Raw genomic sequence first — 25062 nt, forward strand, 5'->3', positions numbered from 1 at the left:
AAAACTCCGGTTTCTACTGTTGCAGTATGATAAAGTTTTAATAGTTCAAGGAGAAATCTCAGAATAGTAATATAAACAGATTAAGTAGCACTAACAGTTCCATCTGTGATCTGCATGATCCTGATTTTGAAACAACAGGATGGATCCCCCTTGAAATAGGTGATCCACTAATAGAAAGTGCCTTCCTTGAAGATTTTATAGTCTAAAATTATCCAAATTAAAATGTTTGTGTTTCATTTTCGTTATTAGCAGAGTGTCTCTGTAAGGCCAATGCTTTAAAAGGCTGAGTGGAGGGGAATCCATTCTTGACTGCGGAACAGAATGGATCCTTAGTGGTGTCCTGCTATGCATCCCTTAAATAGAAATTCATGTATTATAATCCAGTTAATATACCATATTTTGAAAAGAGTGAGAAGAACTTGTCATGCAAACAAGTAGCTGATCCTTTAGAGCTTACTGCAATGATGCAGTGGATTCACTGCAAATATGCAAGGCATGATCTATGTTCACATATTCCAGAAAACTGTTTCTACACCATTTAGCTATTTTTAGAAGTACTTCTTTCAAAGATTTACAGCCTACTCATAAGATCAAGAAGGCAGGAAAAAAAGAGAAGAAAAGATTCCCTGAACAAAACAGAGCAAAATAAATGGCAAGCCAAGACAAAGACAGGTATACTTAGTTGCTACCCCAATGCCACTGTTTGGTTTTCTCTATGTTGAGCCTCTGACGTTTTTGGAGGTTGGCAATTATCATTTTATCTTTCAACCTGAGGCTACACATGCGACAAACTTTACATTGCTAGTGGTGCAAATCAATATGCTGGATTCAAGTTTCCTTTACAAGACAGACGTTCCCAAATTAGGTTAGTACAGGTATCCCATAACAGATATAAATTTTGCTGCATATTACATCTAACTGAATTAGAATCTAAACCAGCCCCCTCCACTAGAACAGTGAATGATTTTGGTTTATTCCTAGACCCTAATGGCATTCTGCATTTCCTGAACTTTCTGCATGTTGGGGAAGTAACAGTCTTGCCACAGGTTATTTTATTTTGGATAACTTTAGCCATAACAACTTGGTGAACCCAGCAGATGTAGCATTTGTAGTAAGTTACTCCGTTTATCACATGGAATATTTCCAAGACTTTCTCTTCTGAAGGCATTATGATATCTGTCCATGTTTTGATGGACTTTCAATTTGAACATTCACCAGGTAAGCTGGAAATAACAACTGTGTGTATGGTTTAGATACTGAAAATCTACAATTTCAAACACTGAACAAGCACCTTCATTTGACATAAGTTTGACAACTCATCAAGCTTCTTACAGCTTTACTATCATCATTCACAGGTTACACGAGAAGATTATTTGTCTATTATTCTCTCTCTTTTTTCTTTTTTTTTGGTCAGCTTTCTTCATCATACGGATGATTTTGCAAGTCCTTTTCCAGGTGCTATGTACAGTTCATGTTTACTCCAGCTCTTTTCACTTAGAGTTCAGGTATCACTTATTTAGACTTAAGATTTGTCCATCTGCTTCAACTGTCATTGCTGTTAAAGATGCTGACACAGAGCAAGAATCGTAACATGTCAGTATTAAACTACTAAGGATTATTAGGAATCCAACCTATGGAACATATGAAATTGTATTTCAATTTGATCTGAGTTTGGTCATTCCTCTTGCCACTCAAATTCATAGACTCTTCTGTTGCCAGTTCCTCCATACCTTGACATCCTTAATATAAATTTAAATTTCCTCTCCAGTGGTGAGTAGTGTTATCTACTAGCTAGTTTTTAGTGAGTTTAAAAAAACCCAAAAACCACTAAGTTATGTAATGTAAATTGATCCATTGCCTTCTCTATTTGAATTTCTTATAACTTCCTTATATTCTTACTTTTTCATTAGGTAACAGATAACATACTTGGAAATACTCTTATTCAAAGTGTGGTGCAGTTGCAGAATTACTCTTCTAGTTATTATTGCGGATTGTTTCTGCATAACGCTTTAAAATTACAGTTTTCATGTATATTAAATTATGAGTATTATCATGACTGAAAAGTTGTGCTAAAAGCCTGCTGTTGTTGACAACAGCTTTCACCAAAGTATTAGACAGCCTTTAAGAAATCCTGGGTCTGAGGACACCTTAAATAATAAGGATCAAGACTGTGAAACTGATTTAAAAAAGAAGAGGGCAGATCCCATATTCCTGCAAGTATTTGTACTGCTGAACAGACTTACTGCATTATTTTATAGGAATCAACTTTAAACGCTGTTTCTATGCCCAAATAACCTTGGCATCCCTGTGGTCCACCAGGGATAACAGAAGTCACAAAGTCAGGTAATCACACCCACAGTGAAACAGATTTTCTTAGACAGAGAAAGATGACCAAAAAATTAACGTTGGATGCAAGCAATCAAATTGCTGAAGTAGAAATCAAACCATCTTACTATGGGACCTACAGAAAGACACCCCAGGAACAGTTTGCTTCTGAGGACTCCCTTCTGAATTCAGTTTCAATAGCTCTTCAGCTACAAAAAGATTTTATTGAAAGCAAGGGGGATTAGTGGGATGATTTTATGCGATGAAAGCCAGACAGAGCTGGTTTCCTCCTGTACTGCTGACAATTAGTCCAGATCACAAGACTAGTTGCTACTCAGCAAGACACCCAGCAGTAAAAACATTCCTCATCATGACCATCCAGATGTTAAATCTCTTGTTACCCTGGACACCTGCCACCTCTTTCAGATGGGACAATCGATGCTTCAGAAATATAGAGGGGGGAAAAAAAAAGTAAAATTATTCAGAGTCAGCTTAAAAGACTCTCAGTAGCGCAGGCAAAAGCAAATTCTGCTATCACATGAATGAGAGGCTACTTTTCATCCTGCAGGGAAGGCTGACAAAAAAAGCACAGAATTGTGACAGATCTAGAGGGAAAACCCTGTAAAGTCAGGTACAGCGATCCTGCTGATGCCAAACAGAGAGAAACGGCCCTTTTGCAGAAGATGCAGAGCAACTCCCCATTCCCACAGCAGCAGCCACCAGCCCATCACTTTGGCTGACCCCACCTGCACCACGACCAGCCCAGCTTCGCAGGGCCCACACCAACGGGGCTTTGAAGCCTTTTGCCATTTTGCTGTCTCCTGGCAACCTTCCGTGGGCAACAATCTACCTTCCTTCTCTGAATAGGATACTATTTTGATCAGAATTGCACCAGATAATTACAGAAGTACAAATCTCTTTGGTTCTGACAACATTATGAGAAAATAATGTGGGGTTTATAGAGGAAGAAATAACCCATGTCACTTGGCTTCTCACATGTATATAACCTTCTTGCAAGGCAGGATGACATGTTATTGTGCTACTAAAAACTGCAGGTTCTGATAAAATTGTTTACTATTCTTAGCGTCTTCCTGAGCAGAAGCTCTCTAAATATTTACTGAAGCTGCCATAGTTTCTCAGCATCAACTGTCAGAAGTTTGCTGTCCCAGTAGCAGCGTTCTGTTCACCCAGTTGTTATCCTCCTGCTTGCTCTCCATCTAGTTACATTGTACAAAAATCCCAAGATCTGTGGAATTAGAGAAAAAAAAATAACGTGGAGACAGCCTGTGAGTAGCTGAGGCTAATATGCAGCAGTGAGGAATTTCTTGAATCTTTGAGGCTAATTTGAGTTAAAAATCACATTTTTCTCATAGAGAAAAGCCAGACACAGGATTTTAATGCCTTCCTGGCTTTGTCAAAGTAGTAGGCTTTTGCAGATCTAACCTTCCAGAACAGCACGGAATAAATTGCCAAATTTGACGTTCTCCCCTTACAACCAAGATATTACCTGCTGTACTGAGTTGTTCTTCCAATCTAGATCTAAACAGCTTTTTCATAGCACCCACAATTGTATCAAGAACTGTTTGACCCAAGTCAGTCAACAATAATGACCCATTCCTTTATTTTCATGACAGACTCAAAATTTGTTGCTTTATAAACTGCCTTCCCTTGCATACACTTGAAAGGCTGCTAAAATTGTCTTCCAGTTTGGAAGAGACGTCAAATACTTCGGTGAAACTTTGAATACTGAAGCATCAAGTCAAATTATTCTCCATACTTTCGCAAGTATCCTAAATCTGCAACTTACTACATCTCTTGAAACATAATATTTCAAATCAGAAGATGCACCTTTGTTTTGGCCTTGTTTATAACATTTGCTTAATAGATTGTTACCGACTTTCCCAGAAGTATGTAACATAACTAGTCTTTATCTACTGTGCAAATTACACGTTGGATTTAATGGTAACATCGCAAATGAGTATTTAAGGACAATGTGCTTTTATTCTTGAAAGAACCAAGAGACATGTTACAAATTTAACCAAATTTACTTAGACCAAGCAGTTGCAGCTGGCTACAGTACAATTTTCTTATGGTTATTCTGAACTTTGCCACAGCAGATGGAGAGGAGGTAGCTACCTCAACAGAAATCCCCAAAACAACTGTGAGTTTGATTATGAGGCAGTTTAAGATGTGGTCTGCAAAAAAGGTAAACTTGGCCCAAATCACCATATGTAGAACACTAGCCTCTCTCCTGTTTAAGTGCCCAAATGGTTAATTTAAAGCAGCAGCAGAATTGCTCCTTTTTTCAGGACACAGAAAGAGGAAGAACTCAACAACTAGAATTGTCATGATGTTGGAGACTTCATACTATGCTTTTTTTTTTGTCAGTTAAAAATCTATGTTTGAGAGTCAACTGAGCTCAATACTATGGCACTCATCTAAGAGAGGAGCTTGGCTTAAATGCCCACTGCAACAACTACTTGGACATCCTATTTTGTGACTGTTGATGCAAACACATTACCTTTCCTGAGAGTCAGAAGATTTGAATTCTGCAATGGAATTTAAACCCAGTTCACCAGGAAGTATGAATTCCAGGAATTCAAGGCACTCTAAAAAATTTGCAGCATCACTGGCTTGATCACCCCACAAGCCATCTATTTGAATTAAAAGCTGGTATCCCACTGTCTTCTGTAAAAAACTTTCTCCTCTAAGTGAGAAGAATACTCTGGTCATGCTTTATGAGAAGCAAAACAATCCATTTTGCATTTGGGTGTAAGATGCATTATGCTGCCCAATTCTGCAAAAACTGTAGGGCCGACTGTAAGACTGCACAGAAGAAAACTTTGTAGAATGAGGGAATTGTAAACAGCAACCACCTCCCCCCCCCCCCAGGTATAAGCAGAGACATTCTGGTGAGTCTGTGGGATTAGACAGGTGTTTCCAAGATTGACTCTCATATTGAGGGATCTACATGACCTACATATGATCTAAATCCCATTTTAGATATTGATAACCTCTTCTGGACCTCGATCCAGAGCTAGGTCTTTATATGTCAATAAGCAACTGGAAGAACTATTGATTACATAAATGTATGCAAGCTGCTAAGGGTGAATGTTTCAAGAATATCCACAACTGGAGAGTGCAGTAACTGAGTGAACACAGACATAGTATTCAAAATTAAACATAAAACAGACTTAGGAAAACAATCTCCAAAAGCAAAAAACCAAATACATTCACAAACTTTTACATATGGATCATTTCTCATACAGATGTTTTCTTCCTGGCAAGGTGATGAGCTTGCATTTGTTGAAAGTAAGACATCTATTTTAGAATGGCATATAAAGTACAATGAGTATGAACTCATGGAGTCAGACTTAAAGGCTGAACTTGTTGCTTGGACATACAAGAGAGATCACAAAATAAGCACGTCCCCCAAACCTTATGCTTTTGGGTTTCATGATAATTCAGAATGTCTACTCAAATATAGCCACCTGTCTATTGTTTTGCAGTCACCTTAGTGTTTTTCTGTACAGGCAGCAAATACCAATCAGTCTGTTTTTGCAACACAAATGCATGAGATTAGTGACTGCAGGAGAAAACAGAATCAGTTTAAATCCTGTAAGTGAATGATATTACTTCACAAGTATGAAATCTGAGATCTCTTTGCCTTTAATTTAAAAAACCTGTACCTAATAATCACATTAAAGTCTGTTTGGCATGCCAGACAGCTTTTACTTCCTCTGTTATTTTTACAATTTGGACGTCCTTTGTAGTTACTGAAATTAATTTATGCCTTTCAGCAAATATTTTTTTTAAACTTTTTATCTATAAAGGTAGGTATTGTCAAGTACAATATACTTCTATAATTTCACATCTAAGTGCTTTTTCCAATTTTTGAATTTAGCAAACACTGACAATCATTATTATAAATCTTCATAAAGCTTAGCATTTGTCAAATCAAACAACATACTTTTTGCAGAAATAGTCTTGAAACTCCATTCCATTCATTATTTATACTATGTTATAGTATGTTCACAGTGCTTAGGAAATTCAAACATAACTTTTTATTTCGTTTTAAAAGGTCAATTATTTCCTTAAGTATTGGAGGACAGGAATGAGAACTAAGCCTGGAGCAACAAATTCAGCAAGGAAAATGGGTCAAAGAACAGATGTTTAGAGGATGACAGAGCAATGGTACAGGTAACCAGGTCAGCAGACAGGAATCCTGATTAGAGTTAACTGAACTCCATTTCCCTTTCATAATCAAAATACTTGAAAGTCTAATTTATAACACCAGCCAATTGCAGTAAAAATTACTTTAAAAGATGTAGAAGCTTTCAGTTGTGAAAGCAGTAAGATTTCACTATACTAAGCCAGTTGAAAATCATCTTTATGGGAAAAGATAGCTAAATTCTCAATATACACATATTTAAATGACAATTAGCAATTTAAATAATTAAGCATACTGATAAAACCAGCACAATTTAACCTCATCTATTTTGGGTTGATTATTCATTGGCTGTTAAAAGATGTCTTCCTGCAGAGAGACAAGACAAACATATCCTATATTTAACATAAGTTAAAGTAATAAGCCTTCTTACAGTATGTCTGCACCACAGTTGCAAGCTTAACCTAGCTCTGAGCTGAAAAACACAGGAATGATTGCAAAGATATTTATGCTGCCTGATGTGATACCAGCATAAATATATAAAAATTTATAAATATATAAATACCAGCAAAGATATTCATGCTGGTATGGCATCAGGCAGCATAAATAGAAACAGTGGAGCTGACTGAACTCAGGGGCATTACAGCATCGACATGGCTGTTTATTGTTGGGTTCTGGCTAGCACTTTCCCAGTGGTCTGCATCACATCATGTGTACGTACCTGTTTGCATGGGGAATCTCGTAGACATGTCCATATAATGGGCCTCACAGTAATCCTTGTTTGTGCAGTATGTTGGGAAATAACAATTAACAAACTTAACTGTCCACAACCCCCCAATGTGAGTAGTAGTAGAAAAGAAAAAAAAAAAATCTGAAAGAACACTTTGTTAGGAATTACTGAATTTAAGAACAGTCAAGCTAAGATATACGCAGTGATTACTAAACCAACTATGGTGACTATCTGGCTTTAATTTTACATTTTTTAAAATGAGTTCACACATGCTTCCAATTGTAGGGAAGGTTTTGTTTCCTCCCCCTTTCCTCCTAGATAGCTCGCACTTGCTAGTCTAATCATAGACCATATGAAGAGAAGGATCTAACCTCAGGCAGAATCACTACAGTGATGTTGTTTCTTTCAGATGTTTGTGTGACCTGTTCTTAAAGGCCTGAAAATATGGAGCTTCCACAACAGCTTATTCCATTGCTTTATCATGTCCATTGTAATTCTTTGCCCCTCAATGTCTAACCTCACAGCCTGTGATAAAATCTAATTACCTCTTGCCCTATAAAACTAATACAGTGCACAAGCCCCTTCCTCTTTACAGTTTTCTTTTTATATAGTTGAATATTACATCTTCAGTTCATATTTTCTTTCAGTTTAACGACAAGAATTCCTTCACAATCTTTCCTTGTAGTCACACTTTAGGAGACTATTATTTTCTTTATTCTCATCTGGACTCTTTATACTGAATCACATGCTTGAGTCAATACTGAAGAACAGACACAAACTAAGGATGTAGATGCAGGTTTACCATCTTCCTGTTTGTACATTCTCAGTAAGATCCTTGCATTTTTCACAACAACTCGCTATTTGTTGACTTGTACCTCGCTCATTATCTCCACTGATCCCCATGTTCCTTTAAGAGCTACCCCTAGACAGTTGTTTGGCATCTTTTATTTGTGAACCTGATCACCATCTTGCTGCGTGTCCTTGCATATATTGTCTGTTTAACTTCACCGTATTTTTTGCATCTTATTTTTCTAATTTGTCCTGACCTTTTTGAATTCTACTGATCTTCCAATATACTTTCAGTTCCTCTTAGCTTTGTAAGATTTACATGTGCTCACCAGATTCTGGGGTATCAAAGTCATGTTCTAGCAAAAGCAAGGAAGAATTTTCCAAGCTGAACAAATCTCTCTGGAAAGGAGTCAGACAAACTTTTTGGGCCTTCTTTGTATGAAGAAGCAGTATTAAAGCTCCAAGTATTAGAAACTTTTCTTCATACTGTTCCAAAACTCAATGTCAAGAGGAAAATTCAGAAATCTATTAAAAAACCTCCAAAACAAATAAACCCACAAAACTAAGTTAAAAACAACACCATGAAGCCGAAAAGTTCACAAAAGCCAAGTACACTCTCCTCAAGTCATTTCATCCTGTTTAAAAATTGCCAGTGGAAACAAATATATTTTGATGTAGGAATTTACTTTTTTTAAAAAAGGAAGGAGTCTAAGACAATTTAAAATGGAATGTCTTTGGGGTGGTTAGAGGGAGTGAATTTCACTGATCATCTTCTGGTATATATGAATGCTTTCAGCTTATTCTTTAAAAAGTACTGAAATGTATTTCCAAACTTTTTTGCTGAGGAAGAAAGCTTTGAGACAGAAGCAACAATGGAGAGATCATTTTGCACTGGATTACTTTGTACTGTTATTATTAACACCTATTTAGCTAATCTACTATTAAGAAGGGTTTGAATGCTTAAAAGCACATGGAAACAAGCACACTGTACCTTGTCAACCCTTTCTACTATAGTTTTCTAACTGTGAAAGGAAAACCAAGCCTTACTGCTCTTGATACTTTACAGGAGAAGAAACAAGCAGAAAGCAAGTTTTTAAAAAGTATTTCCTGTGTCACAGAAAATGTCAAAAAACAAATTCAAATTTGGCCTTGAAAGGTTTTCTTTTTTAAGATCTAGTGCATCTGCCAGATAATACACACTTCATACTCTCTCTGGCTTGACTAATGTTAAATTACCTGTAAGCAAGGGATTCCCAGACTCTGCTACACAAGCTATTTTAAAACAGCACCTCATACACCAAAACTTATCTCCTTGCACCTCGGCCAGTGGAAACAGGGAACAGTTGTTTGGGGAGCAAATGCTGCCCACACATGTAAACACCTCTTTTTCTGCACACAAAACCTAACAAAACCAGAAGATTTTCCTGCAGCTTTAGCATAACGTTTCTTATTCAACTATGGTTATGTCCAAGCAAAATAAGAATCCTTGCTGTATTCTGTCACCTTCCACAAATATAAGGGATAGGCTGTACTTCTTGTCCAATAGCTGAATAGATATATCTGAGGTAGTTCCCAGTTTCAACATTTCTGATACTGATGCAATAACAGTTTGAGATCCAGAGATGTTTCCAGGAAGCTTTTGTTTGTGTGTTTCCTCTTAAAACCTAATCGCTGCAACTCTGTGCAACGTGATCATCAAAGTAGCAGAAACTCTAGTATTAAAGTATTCTGCATCAAGAGCGCTGACCTAGCATTATCATCAGTCAGAAATTTGTAGAGAAGTAAAAACTTGTGTAGAGAACACTTACATTAATCATATAGATGGAGGTCACTGGAAAGAAAAAGGATTACACTCAGACCTCTCTCCACACATAAAAATCCCTGAAAATTCCTTTTTTCCATACAAGAAAATAACAGCTCTTAGAACATACACCTTTCTTTCAGATCTCTTACCAATTCACTGAAAAGAAGAGCACGTTGCTCAGGACTTCTCACCTAATGGAAGAAGTGAGTTTTGTTTTTTCTTTCCAGTACTGGGTGTGTGTAAGTATGGTAGCCAAATACATTATGCAAAGGATTCTTAATAAAGAATGTTTTTACACCTGCATAAAGGAGTAAAGCAGAAAACGGATGCAAAAGGCAATCTTAAGGCAGTGTTAGATTTGGGATGGGTGTATGTGAAACCATTCCGCATGTCTGTATTATCAGTATCAAGCAAATTAGTTTTTCCAAAGCAATCTCAAAAGATCTTTCCCATGCACACTGCATACTACCAAGCCATGTGAAATATTTTTGCTGTTAATAGCTGTTTAGTAAAATGTAGCAACTTTTTAATAAAGTCACTCCACTTGAGTAGTGTAAATACTTCAAGGAGTATGATAAACAACATTAAACAGAATAAACAAAAAAAGACTTAATTTCATTTGCATAACAGGTTAGTAACTTCTTGCTTACATCCGCTTATACGCAAATAATATTTTGTTAATAATGTTTTGTTCTAAAATGATAAGAATGCAAATGGCTTGTTTTCTAGTATATGTGAGTAACATAATTGTGTAGATGCATTAAATCTTTAAAAATAACTTCCAAAGATATCTTTTTGTGATTATATCAACAGGGAAAAAAACCAAAACACTTAAGTAGCACACAAATTGCCCAGAAGGCTATCATGGGTTATGTTTCACTCTAGCTGGAGCCTTTGTTTCCCATTATTTAAGATAATTCCTGAAATACAATAAATAAAGAACATCTAATCTCAAAATGTACATCAACAGATTTAAACATTATTCTCATTAACCCCTCCAGAGCCTATAAAATAGGGTCAGCTGAAAGGGCTTTCAAATGGTCCTCAGCAGACACTACATCATGTTCTAGTGATCTATTGCTTGAAAAGGAAAAGTCTTTTACAGCCTAGCCCCTAAGGGTTTTAAGATCATAACACTTAAAATCCACACGTACAAGCTTTCTTTGATAGCTGGTACAATACTATAAAATATGAATTAACAAGGATATTAATCATTTTACACAATATCATTATTAACCATGGTATAATCCAGAAAAAGGGACTGAAATAGTATCATATGTATAACTCACTCTAAAGTTTGCAAAGATTCTGTTTAATTAATGGAAAGCACCTGTCTAAACATCATTAGCTCATCTACATTTTTTAAGGACTGGCTTGAAACAGAAATGTAATCTTTAACCAAGTCACACAAACATTTGCTTGCAGTGAAAGGAGATTGCTACAAAACCCAAAGTGCATTGTTTTTCTGTTGTTGGGTTACAGTAGCTCAGGTCTGTAAGCACCAGAATCCCACATCCAGCTGATCAGTTACAGCTGTTAATTGTGGAGGGAGAGACTGGCTGACATCTGCTTCTTGCATAGTTAGTTAATGGTTCACTTCCAGGTCCTAAAAGGATTGTAGCCTCTCTCAAAAGACAATGTCGGACCCCATATACGTCTGCCTTCTACACTGTCTGTCTTGTTCTGGTTTGTCACTCTCTATACAATGCAAATCTGAGTGAACTCACATCTGCCACTGATCGACCCAATTCGTGAGCAATCTTTTCCCATCGACCTGGAGTCCCCCCTGGGAACTTAACCATACTTCTTGTCAGCTGGCTGAGGTCCTCCTCTGCCCATTCAGGTGCCTGTAAAACATTTGTAAAACATTCATTACACTGGGATATTGGACATATTTTTGTGAGGTAATATACTGAAAAAAACCCCTTCAAACGAATTCATCAAATCGTGTAAAAAAAAAAAAAAAAAAAGTAATAGTTTCAAGGATCTGGGTACCACCTCCCTGTGCAGTTGCCAAAAACACATTAAAACAACAGGCCAACAGTGAGATATTAAAAATCCTTAACACTCCAAAAATGCATTTTGTATATTGTACATGCCAACACATTTAATTTCTATCAACATTTATGCAATACACGTAACACTATAAAATGCAGTAAAGGTAAAATGCAACAATACTTTTATTAAAGATTATATCACAGTTTAAGATGTAAAATTTTACACATTTATTTAATTGTACCTGTCAGATTTTTCAGCAAAGAAAATATCCTCATTTTTACATTATAAAAGAAGCCTCCAAATGAAACAGAACAGTCATTTTAGCTTTTTCTCACTGTAATCATCCTATGCTTTAGCATTCTGGGATGATTCAGGAATGAAATCTGTTGATTCTAATATTCCATTAATACTATTAAATACTAATAAAACCAAAGCGGATGCTTCTACCACCCAATAACCAAAAGATATAAAAATAGTTTGCTCTAACTACATAAGACAATCTGTTAAAAATAACTGTCTTCATAACGGCCAAACAGAAGTGAACAAAGCAAGGAACACACAATTATAGCAGTTTAAGGCATGAAATTGTGCTTGCCTCAGAAGGCAAGACGCAGTAACCATCTTTGACATTTGCAGCATCTTTGGCAACGACTGCAGAGCCACATCTTTGTTACCATTGGTAGTTTGCCATTTTATTTATTTTTAAGGAATTCTTTATGACATACCTCTTCTAATCACCATTTCCGATAATGAACAGGCACATATCAAGCGGTTTGCATTACAGAGCCATCAGCACAGAACAACAGTCAGAGGTGAGTGACCCCAGGGACCATCTCCACAACTACAGCAAAGCTTCTCCCTGACACTAATCCTGCCTGTCATTCTCCCACTGTGCTCTAACCACACTGACATCCGCCTGCCGCACTGCAAGCTTAACGGGGCCCTTCCTGACTTTTTACTGTCTCCCCCAATCAATGGTTCAAGCGTGCTCTTTTCACCATGTCCAAATGGCAGCTTCACTCATAATCAAAGTGCATTGCTCCTGTTAAAGGGCTTCCCGAAAGGCTCCACCATTTGCATTCATTTGCAAAGCAAACTACTTTTATTCACTTTGTTCTGCTATCAAGAGTGTTCCCTGAAGCAGATAAATTGGCATAAATACAACCTGCCACTTAAAAGACAGTAAATAATAGCCAATAGTAGCAAGGATTTCATCAATCGTCCTAGTTTGGATCCATGTAGTCCTTTATTCAATGCTGAAAGCCTCAGACATTCATATTCGGATAGTTTTTAATACAAATAAGTATAAAATGAATTATCTATGATGATTCAAATGCGAGACGTTTAAATAATGTGTGTGTAGGTGAGAGACCTTGCACATACATTACATGCATCATCATACAATTACACTCTGGTTTACAGAAGAAATTATAAGTACATAGAAAATCTCCACATTACACAATAACCTTATTACTTGTATTCTATTAAACAAGTTAATATGCTCCATTTATTTATTATATTATACTCCACGTATATATATTTTATACGAAAATATTTCCCAGAGATTTTTAGAAGGGAATATTTGGGGTACTTAATGTTCTACTTACAAAAATTTTTATCACTAATTTAAATAATGAATTCTAAGATCTTTGGCTTAAAGGCTTTTGTTCAAAAATTAATAAAATTTCATACCTCAAAATTAGGCTTAATATGCAGTTTACTGTAATTTTCTAATTAACTTGTATTAAAACTTTGGGGGGGGTGTTGATTTTTGTTGTGGTTTTTGTTTTTGTTTTGTTTTGTTATTTTTAAACTAAATTCACAGCCATTCTCTCTTACCATATCCTAAGCATATCTAAGCAATTACACATGGAAATCAAGATGATCTTCTCAGTGATGTACACATGTCAGAAGCTTCCTGATAAGTTTTATTTTCAGACTTTTTTGGTAAGCTTTGATTTTCCTATGTGCTCACAACTTTACTAACCATTTGTAAATATTACAGAACTCAAGGTTATCTTCCTAAATAACAGACAAAACTACAATCATTCTGTAGATCTGTAACTAATTACATAGCTAATTCACAGCACAAGAATTCATTAGCTACATTAAAATATCAACTTGTTAATCTTATTTCAAGATGACAATAATTTTAGAATGTGAAGATCTAAAACATTTATAAATTTGGGAAATCTTTGAAAAAGCTTTTAGAAAATCCACTCTCAACCACTAAAGCTTTAGAAGAGCTTTTGTGAATTTGCAATTCCTCAGCAACAGTTAATTGTGTCTTTAGATGCAACAGCGCCTACTGTGATCCAACTACTACAAGACGCTATGAGGGTGGTCATGGTGTGAATGTATTCTCCCTGTTCTAATCTGTGGCCAACTGTAACTGTGAGAGTCAAATGAATGCATAAACATACTGCTTTGTCACCTAAAACCATGTGTGTCCAATATTACTGAAACACTGGGCCAAAATTCATCTCTACAGTAAAGCAATGGAAGACACCACATGGTGAGGGGACAGCTGTTGTTACTACACAAGCATTCAGATTTTGCATCAAAAAAGCCCCATTCTGGGATTAACTCCCCATACTGAATACAAAATTAAATGTACAGAGTTATGGTCTACAGTCTTTAAAATGAAAATAAGCTACAAGTGTAGATATAAAAAATTCATTGCATTCCCATAAATAATAATCCTTTAACATGGTTTATCATACATAGCTGGCAATACTGAAGGATTAGTTCACCCAAACCACTATGCACCTTCTACAGAAAAGAAATATGAATGTGGATTACTGTTTAGTATTACTCTTCCATGTGCACATGCACTCAGCAATTCCATACCACCTCTTTCAGCATGACAGCCTTACGCTATTAGGATTTTTTAAAAATATGAGCAACTCTATTTTCAATTACATTAAAAGCAAATTTTTAGACAACAAAGCATTTCTTTAAAAAAAACAGTCCGACTTGTTTAGACTTGTTAACATTAATAAGTATAAAGCTATATACCCTTTTATTGATAAAATTGGGAAGTGGCTAGTATTTGAGAGTTTACAAAGAAACTTTTAAAGTTATTTATATTGACTTAACAATGTAAGATAATTGGATTTTTTTAGATTAAATTTTAGCTTTAGACTGTTTCTTCCTGTCATCAATACACTGTAGATTCAGTTAAAATCACTGTGGTATATAAGTTTGGCAAATGTTTTCAATCTGTCTAGGACTTTGTGTTACGCTTCATCTAATATTGGTGATTCACTGATTTAAGCATGTCTAGTCCATGATCTTGCAAATAAACCATGAGGCAGCATCTATTTAAAAATACCTGTGCAAACATTTGTAGACAAGGGTCCTAGTAAAATCCCAGACAGTTTTGCCAATCAGGAAACATTTAACCTACAAGAAGGTGGTGTTTCTATCCAGTAACTGTAAGAACAGAATGTAAAAGTTTTCCTGATTTAATTTCTTGCCCATAGTGTCTTATTTTTCTCAAAGTACTCTTCTATATTCTTACTATTTCTTGCTTTACCTGTAAGAAGTCTGAAGTCAGTTATGTTTTATGAAGTCTAATACACATCTGGCATTGATCCAGCTGTTGCTGAACACTAAGGACCTGCTACAGTTCTAAAGATCTCTTACGAAGCTCTAAAGATCTGCTAAAGGTTATTAATGATCTGAACTCATATTCAAAGCCATATGTTCATATAACCCTTTGGTCCTTCAAAGTTCTTAGTCAAATCCAACTTCCACTAATACAGTTTTTATTAAGTGAGCCAACAAAACCAGACAGCTCTACTGTTTCAGAACAATGGTCAAGGTAGGCCAGTAAGTTCATCATCTGTGCTCAGGGAATGCAGCTGCAGAAAACTTTACTCCATACTTCATGATAGCAAGAACGATTATGTTTATCATTCATCCTTTCCAGTCCCACTCTGCTCTGAAAAAACAGGGACCCTATGCAGATACCAAGAGTAAGAGGAAGGCAAACATATAGGTTACCTATACTTCCCCTAATATTTTCCCAGACTCCAATTATTTTCAGCTCAAGGCATTTCTCTAGGCTGATATACTTTATCTATTTAGTAACTCTCAATTAATCTGTCTTTCAGTGTTTCTTCCAGTCTACCCTGAAACTATGTAAACTTTCTGGATTTGCAACATCATCTTCATGAGGAGTTGCACACATGTGCTACCCATTATACAAGGAACCACTTTATTTTGTCTGTTTTGAACCTGGCTCCTGCTAGCTCTGATGACACCTAGCTCTTGGCTTTCAGTGAAGAACCAGCAAATAGTCTACGTCTACTGACTTCCATGTCACTTACAACTTTGTTCAAAATACCCCTCTATAGTATTCCCCTGTAAATGGTTTCTTCCTGGCTGAAGAGTCCTAATGTACTCAGCTGGTTTCTCATGTTTTATGCTGTTTTATGCATAACAGCCCATGATGCCTTTTTCCAAACAACCTGCAGTTCCATTATAACCAACCTCTTTGAAATGAGGTACCAAACTGCACACAGCAGGATTAATCACAACTTCATACAGTGGAATAAGGATTCTTCTGTTTTGCTCTCTATTACTTTCTTAACAGTTTTTAACTTTTGCATTGGTTTTTCAAATGATCCTGAGCTGGTGTTTTGAATGAAGCCAGCACTGATAACTCTGAAGATCTCACTCCTCAAGGGTCACAGCCAGCTCAGAGCTCATCATCATGTGCATGAAGTTATGCCAGTCATCGTTTGCATCACTATATTCACATACCAGGAAATTTTTCTGCCATTTTATTGCCCAAGCAAACTCATGAGATCACTCTGCAGTTCTTCAGTGTCAGTTCTCATCTTCACTATTCCAAATAATATTATCATTAATAAATTCTCTCACCTCAAGGCTCATCTTTTTACTATATTATCATGTTCACTATACTACATGACTACACTGAGCAGCACAGTTCCTAGCAGAAGCTCAGCCGAACTCCACTGCTAACCTTGCTCTACTGAAAGAGCTGTTTATTTCTACCCTCCATCTCGTATCTTCTAACTAATTATTTATCTGGGAAAACATCCTTCCTCTTATCACATGACTGCTTTCTTTCCTTAAAAGCCTACAAGCCTTCTTAAACCCTTCTGGAAAATCAAATGGACTTTATCAATTAGATAACCTTCTCCCTGCATATTTGTTAATCCTTCTATGAAGCCCTGAGGGTTTAAGGCAGGACTTCCATTTATAGAAGCAATGTTCAGGACTCCATGCAGGTCATATTTACCTGGTGCTCACTAAATCTATTTCAGTTTTTGATAGTCTTCCCTAAAGAGATGTCAGATGTACAAGCCTGTAAAGGTCCCTGAATTCCACTGACAACTTAATAAATAAATAGATTGACACATTTGTCATTTCAGTCCTCAGGCATCCAAGAAAATAATCAGTTAATTGAATTATATAATCCTTAAATTTTCTTTGAACTCTTGGTTGCATATCCCCTGGTCCCAGTAACTTGAATAATTTAATCTTAAACAATATATTACATGGGTCTAAAAGAACATCACAGATTAATTTTAGAATTTTTCAAAGCAACTACATGTAAATATGAAGATAAAACTAATTATCTTCACTTATATCATAAGCTTGTCAAGATAATAACCTAACCATAATCATTTTTGTTTATACTATTCCTCACACAGGAATGCCTTCAGCATTAAAAGCATTAAAGTATTAAACAACGTACATAACATAAGTAGACAACAGCTCTTAGGGAAGAGTGAGAACCTAAGAACAGAAGCATTAAGTTTCATCTGCCTCAGTATCAGGTCTTCTACCATGTGCAGCAGCAAATGTTTTAGGACAGAGAGATTCTTTCTCTCACAGCTGCCCATAACCCGGATTAGGGATTTCCTAAGCATGAAGTTGAATCCATTTCTGTTACAAAACCAATGATGAAACTGTCCACTCTCCTCATCCCATTTTTGCTCTTAATCAACGTTATAAGCTGGCTTTCCACACACATTCAATTTCTCACTTCTTACCATACTCTGCTACCTCTTCATTTGTCTGTCCAATATATTTCTGCCCTGCTCTACAGCTCTATGCATCATATAGGAGGGAGAAAGCAAAAAAAAAAACCCTGAACCACCACCACTACCAGCAAGCCGCGTGGTTTCTTTAATTTCTATACACACAGTTGAAGACAATTTTTCTGCAGTAGAAGAGTCTGTAGGAAAAGATAAGACTCCTCAGGAGAGCTTTCTCTAGACCTTGCTTGTTTCAGAATGGGGATTTCACAGACATTTCAATTAGTGCTGCCCTGAATAGTTCTCCATCACCCTTTGCAATTCACCACACTATAGACCATTTCCAATGCTGAACAGAGCCTTGCAGATATACATGAAACTCCTCTAGTGACATTTTGCAATAACAAAATTGTATCTGTTTCCTGTTCTTTAACTAAGCATTACTCTAAAGATCTTCCATCTTTGTCCCTATCATTACTTTGTCTCTACAAGAAGTTTCGCTGACAGAACCTGTCAAAAGCTTTATAAAATCCAAGTATACTGTAAAGCTCTAATAATAAGGCAAAACTTTTCTTTAAATTCACACTGACTTTTTACTATTATTTTAAAATTGGTGCATCTATTACTATCATTCATTTAATAATTTCAAAAAATTACCCAGTATGGAATTCATGATAAACAGTCTGTACTTCTCAGAACCCTCAACGAAGCTCAAAAATTGGTATTCTAATTCCATCTCTCATTTCAAGGCTCATTTAAGTAATTGCTATAATATTAACAGCAGCATTAAATGGATTTAATATTAGAGTTCTTTTTAGGTCAACTAATGGTGAAGACCATTGTTCCAAGCAATTGTTTATTTATCAACTTCAGATGAATGCTTCAATCTAAAATACTTCCTCCCCTACTTGCCTTCAGTACCTGATGTCAAAAACTCCCTAAACTCCTTTATAGTAAACACGGGTGGAAAGGACTTTTAGCCCTAGCATCTTCTGGAAACTGCTTTACATTTTGATCATCCACTACTTCCAACAAAATCCTTGGCATCTATTTTATTTGGAAAAAAAAGTAATAATTTTTTGCTCTTGGGCTTACCTTATTTTGGATTTGCACATGACTTGCAAATGTTATGCTCTTTTCCATAAGCCTTTCCCTTTCTGAAGCTGCTTAATTGGGGGGGAAAAAAAGCTATCTTCACTTTTTAGTCTGAGACATGAATAGCTTAATTCCAGTAAAATGGGTATAGTTGAGATTCTTCCACTGGCTACCATCTCGATTATTCACAACTTTGACAATTTTTTAAAAAAACTTCAAGCAGTCTGTTAACCCATCCTAACTGCATGTTAATAGACAATTTTTAAACATTAAAACGTAAAATAAAACCTAAGTTTACTTTCAGAGTTTAAGTATATTAGAAACCAAAATACAAGTATGTCTGTAACGGTATAATGTTAATGTAACAGCTCACCCATATTTTTGGGAAAGCAAAACCAGTTGCCATCTCTTCAGAAATATTAACTAAAATCTTTATTTACAAGTGCATTTCACAGCTAATGCAGGTCAAAAATGAATTATTATTCAGCTTTCTCATTCTTAAGATGTGCATCTATATGTACCTACATATATATATATATTGCTTACTTAACCTTAGCGGGAAGCCTGAGTGAGTAATAGATTCTCCCACCGCCACCTTTGGCAGTATTACATGGTGCTGCCAGGCTATTCCTAGACTTATTATAAGCCATACCTTAACACTGAAAAATTTGTGTTCTAGCAGACAGACAAAAAGCGAGAGAGAAGGATGAGAAGTAAATATAAATCAAGTTAAGAACCAGCTACGTGAAGCAGTAAGACAATTTTTTTAAGTTATGATTATATTCAGAAAGTTGCAGATACTTGAAAAACAGTAGCCATCAGTCATCTGACAGAAAATGTGGCAAACAGTGACTTAAAAATGAAGCACTGGATGAGCTATATACTCACAAGATGATTGCTATTATACTAGATTCATTCCAACATCTCAGGCTTCCACTTCTAGACATTGGCCCTTCTGTGTCTTCCTCCCAGACTGAGTGGCCCTTTAACAACAAGTATTTCCTCCCACAAAGGTGCCTGCCAAGTTAAAAGGTCACTCTCCAAGTATCAGAAGATATAATTTCCAACCCTTGAGTAATTTCTACAGATTTTCTTTATGTCTATTTTCCACCTTTTTTTCATGTAAACCCCCAAATTACACAAAGCCATTCAGAGCTGATCTCTCCTCCCCTTTCCTACTTATTATTTATTCCTACTTTGAGAATTCAGAGCCCAGAGCAGTTTTTAATACTTTCTTTGAAAGTGCTCCAGTTCTTCATAAAGAATCTGTAGAGAAAAGCAATGCTGAGCAGTAATTTTCAAGTTTTGCAGAAAAAGAACACCTCAAAAAACATCTCTAAATTACTTTAATAAAAATATTTTCTTGTCAATAGAGCTGAAATTGCTCTGAAATGACTTGTTAATGACTAGTCATTGATATGAAAGATCATCTGGTTAAAGCTACATCACCTGGAAAAACACGAGAGGTAAAAAGAATGAAAACATATTTTATTGTAAAAATCTTTAGAAGTATGATAGGAAAAGTGAGAATTATCAGGCGTCTGTGGGCAAGATTTTGGTAGCAGGGGTGGCCTCCCTGGAAGGAGATGAGGGGCTGCCCTGTGTTGGGCATGGCCAGCTCCAGCCGGCTCCAAGAGACCCACTGCAGGACACAGCTGAGCCCATCAGCCAAGCTGGTGGCACCTCTGGAGAAAGATATTTAAAGAAAGGGCAAAATGCTGCACAGCAGTGTGAGGAGAGAAGGAAAGTGTGAGAAACAGCCCTACAGACACCCAGGTCAGAGAAGGGCAGGGAGAAGGTGCTCCAGGCACCAGAGCAGAGATTCCCTGTCAGCGTGTAGAGGAGACCATGCTGGAGCAAGTGGATATGCCCTGAAGGACCCACACTGGAGGAGGTTTGTCCTGAAGGACTGCAACCTGTGGTCCAACGCTAAAGCAGGGAAAAGCGTGAGAACGGAGGAGCGGCAGTGAGGAATTGTTACAGACTGACCAAACCCCCTATACCCCATTCCCTCTGCGCCACTGGGAGCAGGGAGAAGGTAGAGGAATTAGGAAAGGAGTGAAGTTGAGCCTTCGAATTCAAGGGGACTGCAAGGAAGGTGGTTTAGGTTTGGTCTTTGTTTCTTACGATCCAACTCTACTTTAAATGGCAGTAAATTAATTTTCCCCAAGTCAAGTCTGTCTTGTCTGTGATAGTAACTGATTACTTGATCTCCATGCCAACCAGCAACCTACAAGTTTTTTCATCTCATTTGCTTCTCCAGTTCTGCTGAGGAGAGGGAGAGAGTGGCTGGGTGGGCATCTGGCAGCCAGCCACAGTAAACCCACCAAAAAATTATGAAGAAGTAACAAATTACAACATCCTGGTTTGTATTTAGGAGAAGTTTTGGGGAAGAACTATTTGGTGATCTCCCCTCAAAACTACAGAAGTAGAAGATTACCAGCATCTACAATTGCTGTTGTTGGTTACAACAGCACAAATACCAGACTTAAAGAAAAACTCTGCTAGCAATACAGTAGTCTGCAAGTCTACCTCTGTAAGAAATAAAATATTGTTTTCTACTGGGTAAAAAAATTGTTATCTATTAAGTTTAACACACAAATTGATTTGCTTTCCTAAACTAACCAATGATAATTTTAGGTAAAAGTTACTGACTTCTAACCAAAAGTTACTCCCTCAGTGGTTTAGGCACTTCTAAAAAACTTATTCACATTTTTTCTTTTTTTGACTAACTTATAAAAAAGAAGAATCTTCCACGGATGTCTACATTTTAAAGATGTTATTGTCACCTCTTTTAAATGGCAGCATGTATTGGTTGCCTGCACCGAAATACTGAAGTTCTTTCATGATCACAAAGGTTCAAGGAGATCATAGATAAAAATGACATTTCCATAAAACACAGATAAAATTAGCATATATGAAAAGGACACACACCACCAACAAAGTTATTACAGTGTAAATGTCCTCATTTAAAGTTAGAGAATAATTACTCCCTACACAGTCCTCAAATAGTATCAGAAGCCTAAATTAACTAGTGAACTTCCTACCAGTCTTTCTTTAATGAGAGGTGTTTTGAAGAATCATCTCTATTTCAGTTTTCCTTGATCAGAAAAGACGTAACTTATATTTGATGGATGTTTCTCTCAGAACACTTTTAGTCAGTTAAAACTGACATTACCTTTGCATTCTCTGAGAATGGAGTTAAAGTTATTGAGTAAATGCATACCACTTAACAGTACACGATCACAGAATGGTTGAGGTTGGAAGGGACCTTGGGAAGTCATCTGGTCCAACACTTTGCTCAAGCAGAGCTACCCTGAGCCAGTTGCTGAGGACCATGACCAAACAGCTTTTGAATATCTATCTCCAAGGAGGGAGACTCCACGATCTCCCTGGGTAACCTGGGACAGTGCTCTGTCACTCTCACAGTAAAAAAGCATTTCCTGATGTTCAGAGAGACACTCACATTTACACCCATTCTTGTATCCTGAATCTCAAAGCCCATTAAAACAGTTAAATTTGGGTGAAGGTATAAGTAATTTATAGGTTAGGAAAGCATTAACAAAGATAAAACGTTTTTCAAAGTTACATTTCTTAAAATTCTACATGGCTTGAGGGGAAAAAAAAAAAAAGGTATTTATCAAAGTCAGTGTAGAAATGCATCCAAAATCCCACAACTCCTCCATGCAGTCACAACATATACATGGAGAAACAGCCTCCTATAATCTGCTGTTGCGCTTCTAGTAAATCTGAATTTTGTTTCTAGAAGTCATCCTTCCTATGGTATGAGGGATGACATTTCAGGAGCTACAGTTCTCCTAGTACATCTCTCAGTACGTACTCATCACATCATTTATTGCCATCTGTCTCCTGCTAGCCCACTCACATCAAACTTCAAAAACCCCAGAACAAAAAGTGTATTTTTTCTTACATTATACTCTTCCTCCTTTCTTAAGTATATCCACCAGTCATGCTGATACTGGCTGTGTGGAAGACATCGAGTTATGAGGTTGGGACAGGAATTGAAAGACTGTTCTGTGATGACTTCTCCAGCAATGGTCTAATTAAAAGATACTAAGAACCCTCCTTGGTAATGAAGCTGCTGTGTCCTCACCCAAATGAGCTATATTCAGCATCTAATCAAGGCCCAGGTCCCTGCAATACCTGAACTTGCTGAGGAGAGGGGCTCCGAAGAGGAGGACAGCAGCAGGGGACCCTCCTGAAAGCATCAAAAACCCACGGTAAAACCGCAAGACACGAAGGCAGAAGCCCAGGGAAGAGGAAGAGCCTCAAGTTGCCTCCCCCCTGAGTGGGAAGAGTGAGCTGCTGCTAACAGGATGGCGGTGACTCAGAGTGGGCGGAGACTGGAGTGACAACACCCCACTCCCCTCACGTACAAGAGCAGCTCCCAGGGAGCACAGCGAACAGGGCGGACAAACAGGACGTGGCGCGTCAGAAGGGTGAGGCGCGTCAGTTCGCGCGGACAGGGCGCAGTCCCTCTCCGGGGCCTAGATCTTATCTGAGCTAGTTTCATCTTATCGTCCTCCACGAGTAGACTGAACCATGGTCTCCACTCGGGTCAAAACCACCACCAGAAAGAATGTGGCGACCCAGACAGAGCTGCCACACTAACATGCAGCGGTCCAGGTCCCGGGCTGCAGGGAGTGCCTGAGCCTGTCAGTCCTGTCGGAAGGCACCAGTGACAACACCTGTGTGCGCTGTGATCAGCTGGATGACCTGCTCAGCCTGGTGGTGGAACTCAAAGAAGACGTCGAGAGATTAAGAAGTATTAGGGAGTGTGAAAGGGAAATTGATTGGTGGAGTAACACCCTGGCACCCCTAAAGCAACAGGAGTAAATGGAGGCTCCAAACGAGGTAGGTAATCCCTCATCCTCTTGCTACCAGGCAGAAGGAGGGGACCTAAGAGATGGGGGAGGCTGGAAACAGGTCCCCGCTCAGGGAGGCAGGAAAATCCTCTCCCGACCTCCCTCACCCTCCATGGTGTCCCTTCACAGTAGATTCGGGGCCCTAGAACTTTTGAGTGAAGAAGAGAAGGAGGAAGAAAATTAGACAAACAAGGAGAAAGACCAAGGTCCACCAAGGACGGGTCATTCTACATCAGGTATTAAAACCAGTTCTAAAAAGAACCCCAGAAGAGTCATTGTAGTGGGTGACTCCATTCTGAGGGGTACCGAAGGCCCCATATGCAGACCGGACCCGCTTCATAGGGAAGTCTGCTGCCTCCCTGGGGCCCGTGTCAAGGACCTCAAGGCAAAACTCCCCGGTCTAGTGAGACCCAAGGACTACTACCCTCTCCTGGTTTTTTAGGTAGGTAGCGACGACATTACCAGGAGAAGTCCTAAAGCAATGAAGAGAGATTTCAGGTCCTTGGGGAAAGTGATTAAGGGGTCAGGGGCACAAATTGTGTTCTCCTCCATCCCTTCAGTTGGGGGGATGGATGAAGAAGAATACCAGAGAACTCAACAAATGAACCTGCGGACCCAAGACTGGTGTTACAGTCAGGGCTTTGGATTTTTCAATCATGGGTTGGCATACAGGGCACCAGACCTTTTGGCATTAGATGGAATGCACCTGTCCCAGAGGGGGAAGAGGATCTTGGGGCAGGAGTTAGCTGGGCTCATTGGCAGAGCTTTAAACTAGATTTGAAGGGGGAAGCGGGGAAAACATCAGCCCATCTGAAGTGCATGTATACCAATGCACACAGCATGGGTAACAAACAGGAGGAGCTTGAAGCCATGATGAAACAGGAAAATTATGATGTCGTGGCTATTACAGAAACATGGTGGGATGTCTCCCATGACTGGAGTGTGCCAATTGATGGCTACAAGCTCTTTAGGAGGGAAAGGCAAGGAAGGAGAGGTGATGGGTGGTGCTGTATGTTAGGGACTGTTATGATTGCTTTGAGTACAAGTGTAGTGAAGACAGGGTAGAGTGTCTTTGTGTTAGAATCAGGGGGAAAGCCAACAGGGCAGATGTTGTGGTAGGAGTCTACTATAGGCCACCCAACCAGGACAGAGAGGTGGGTGAAATACTCTATAGGCATTTAGGAGAAATCTCACAATCGCTTGCCCTTGTTCTTGTGGGAGACTTCAACTTCCCAGACATCTGCTGGAAATAC

At 37.9% G+C, this 25062-nt stretch overlaps 1 protein-coding gene across 1 annotated transcript in view; it reads right to left on the minus strand.

The window, feature by feature from the left end:
- Nucleotides 1-25062, minus strand: part of DNAJC1 (DnaJ heat shock protein family (Hsp40) member C1) — a 121668-nt gene that overhangs the window by 3993 nt on the left and 92613 nt on the right. The window contains exon 9 of the mRNA XM_074865942.1: nucleotides 11544-11663. Within this exon, the coding sequence (XP_074722043.1) occupies nucleotides 11544-11663 (120 nt within the window). The remainder of the gene's footprint in view (nucleotides 1-11543; nucleotides 11664-25062) is intronic.

Source organism: Strix uralensis, chromosome 1 (assembly GCF_047716275.1).
Source record: "Strix uralensis isolate ZFMK-TIS-50842 chromosome 1, bStrUra1, whole genome shotgun sequence".
Taxonomy (NCBI): Eukaryota; Metazoa; Chordata; class Aves; order Strigiformes; family Strigidae; genus Strix; species Strix uralensis.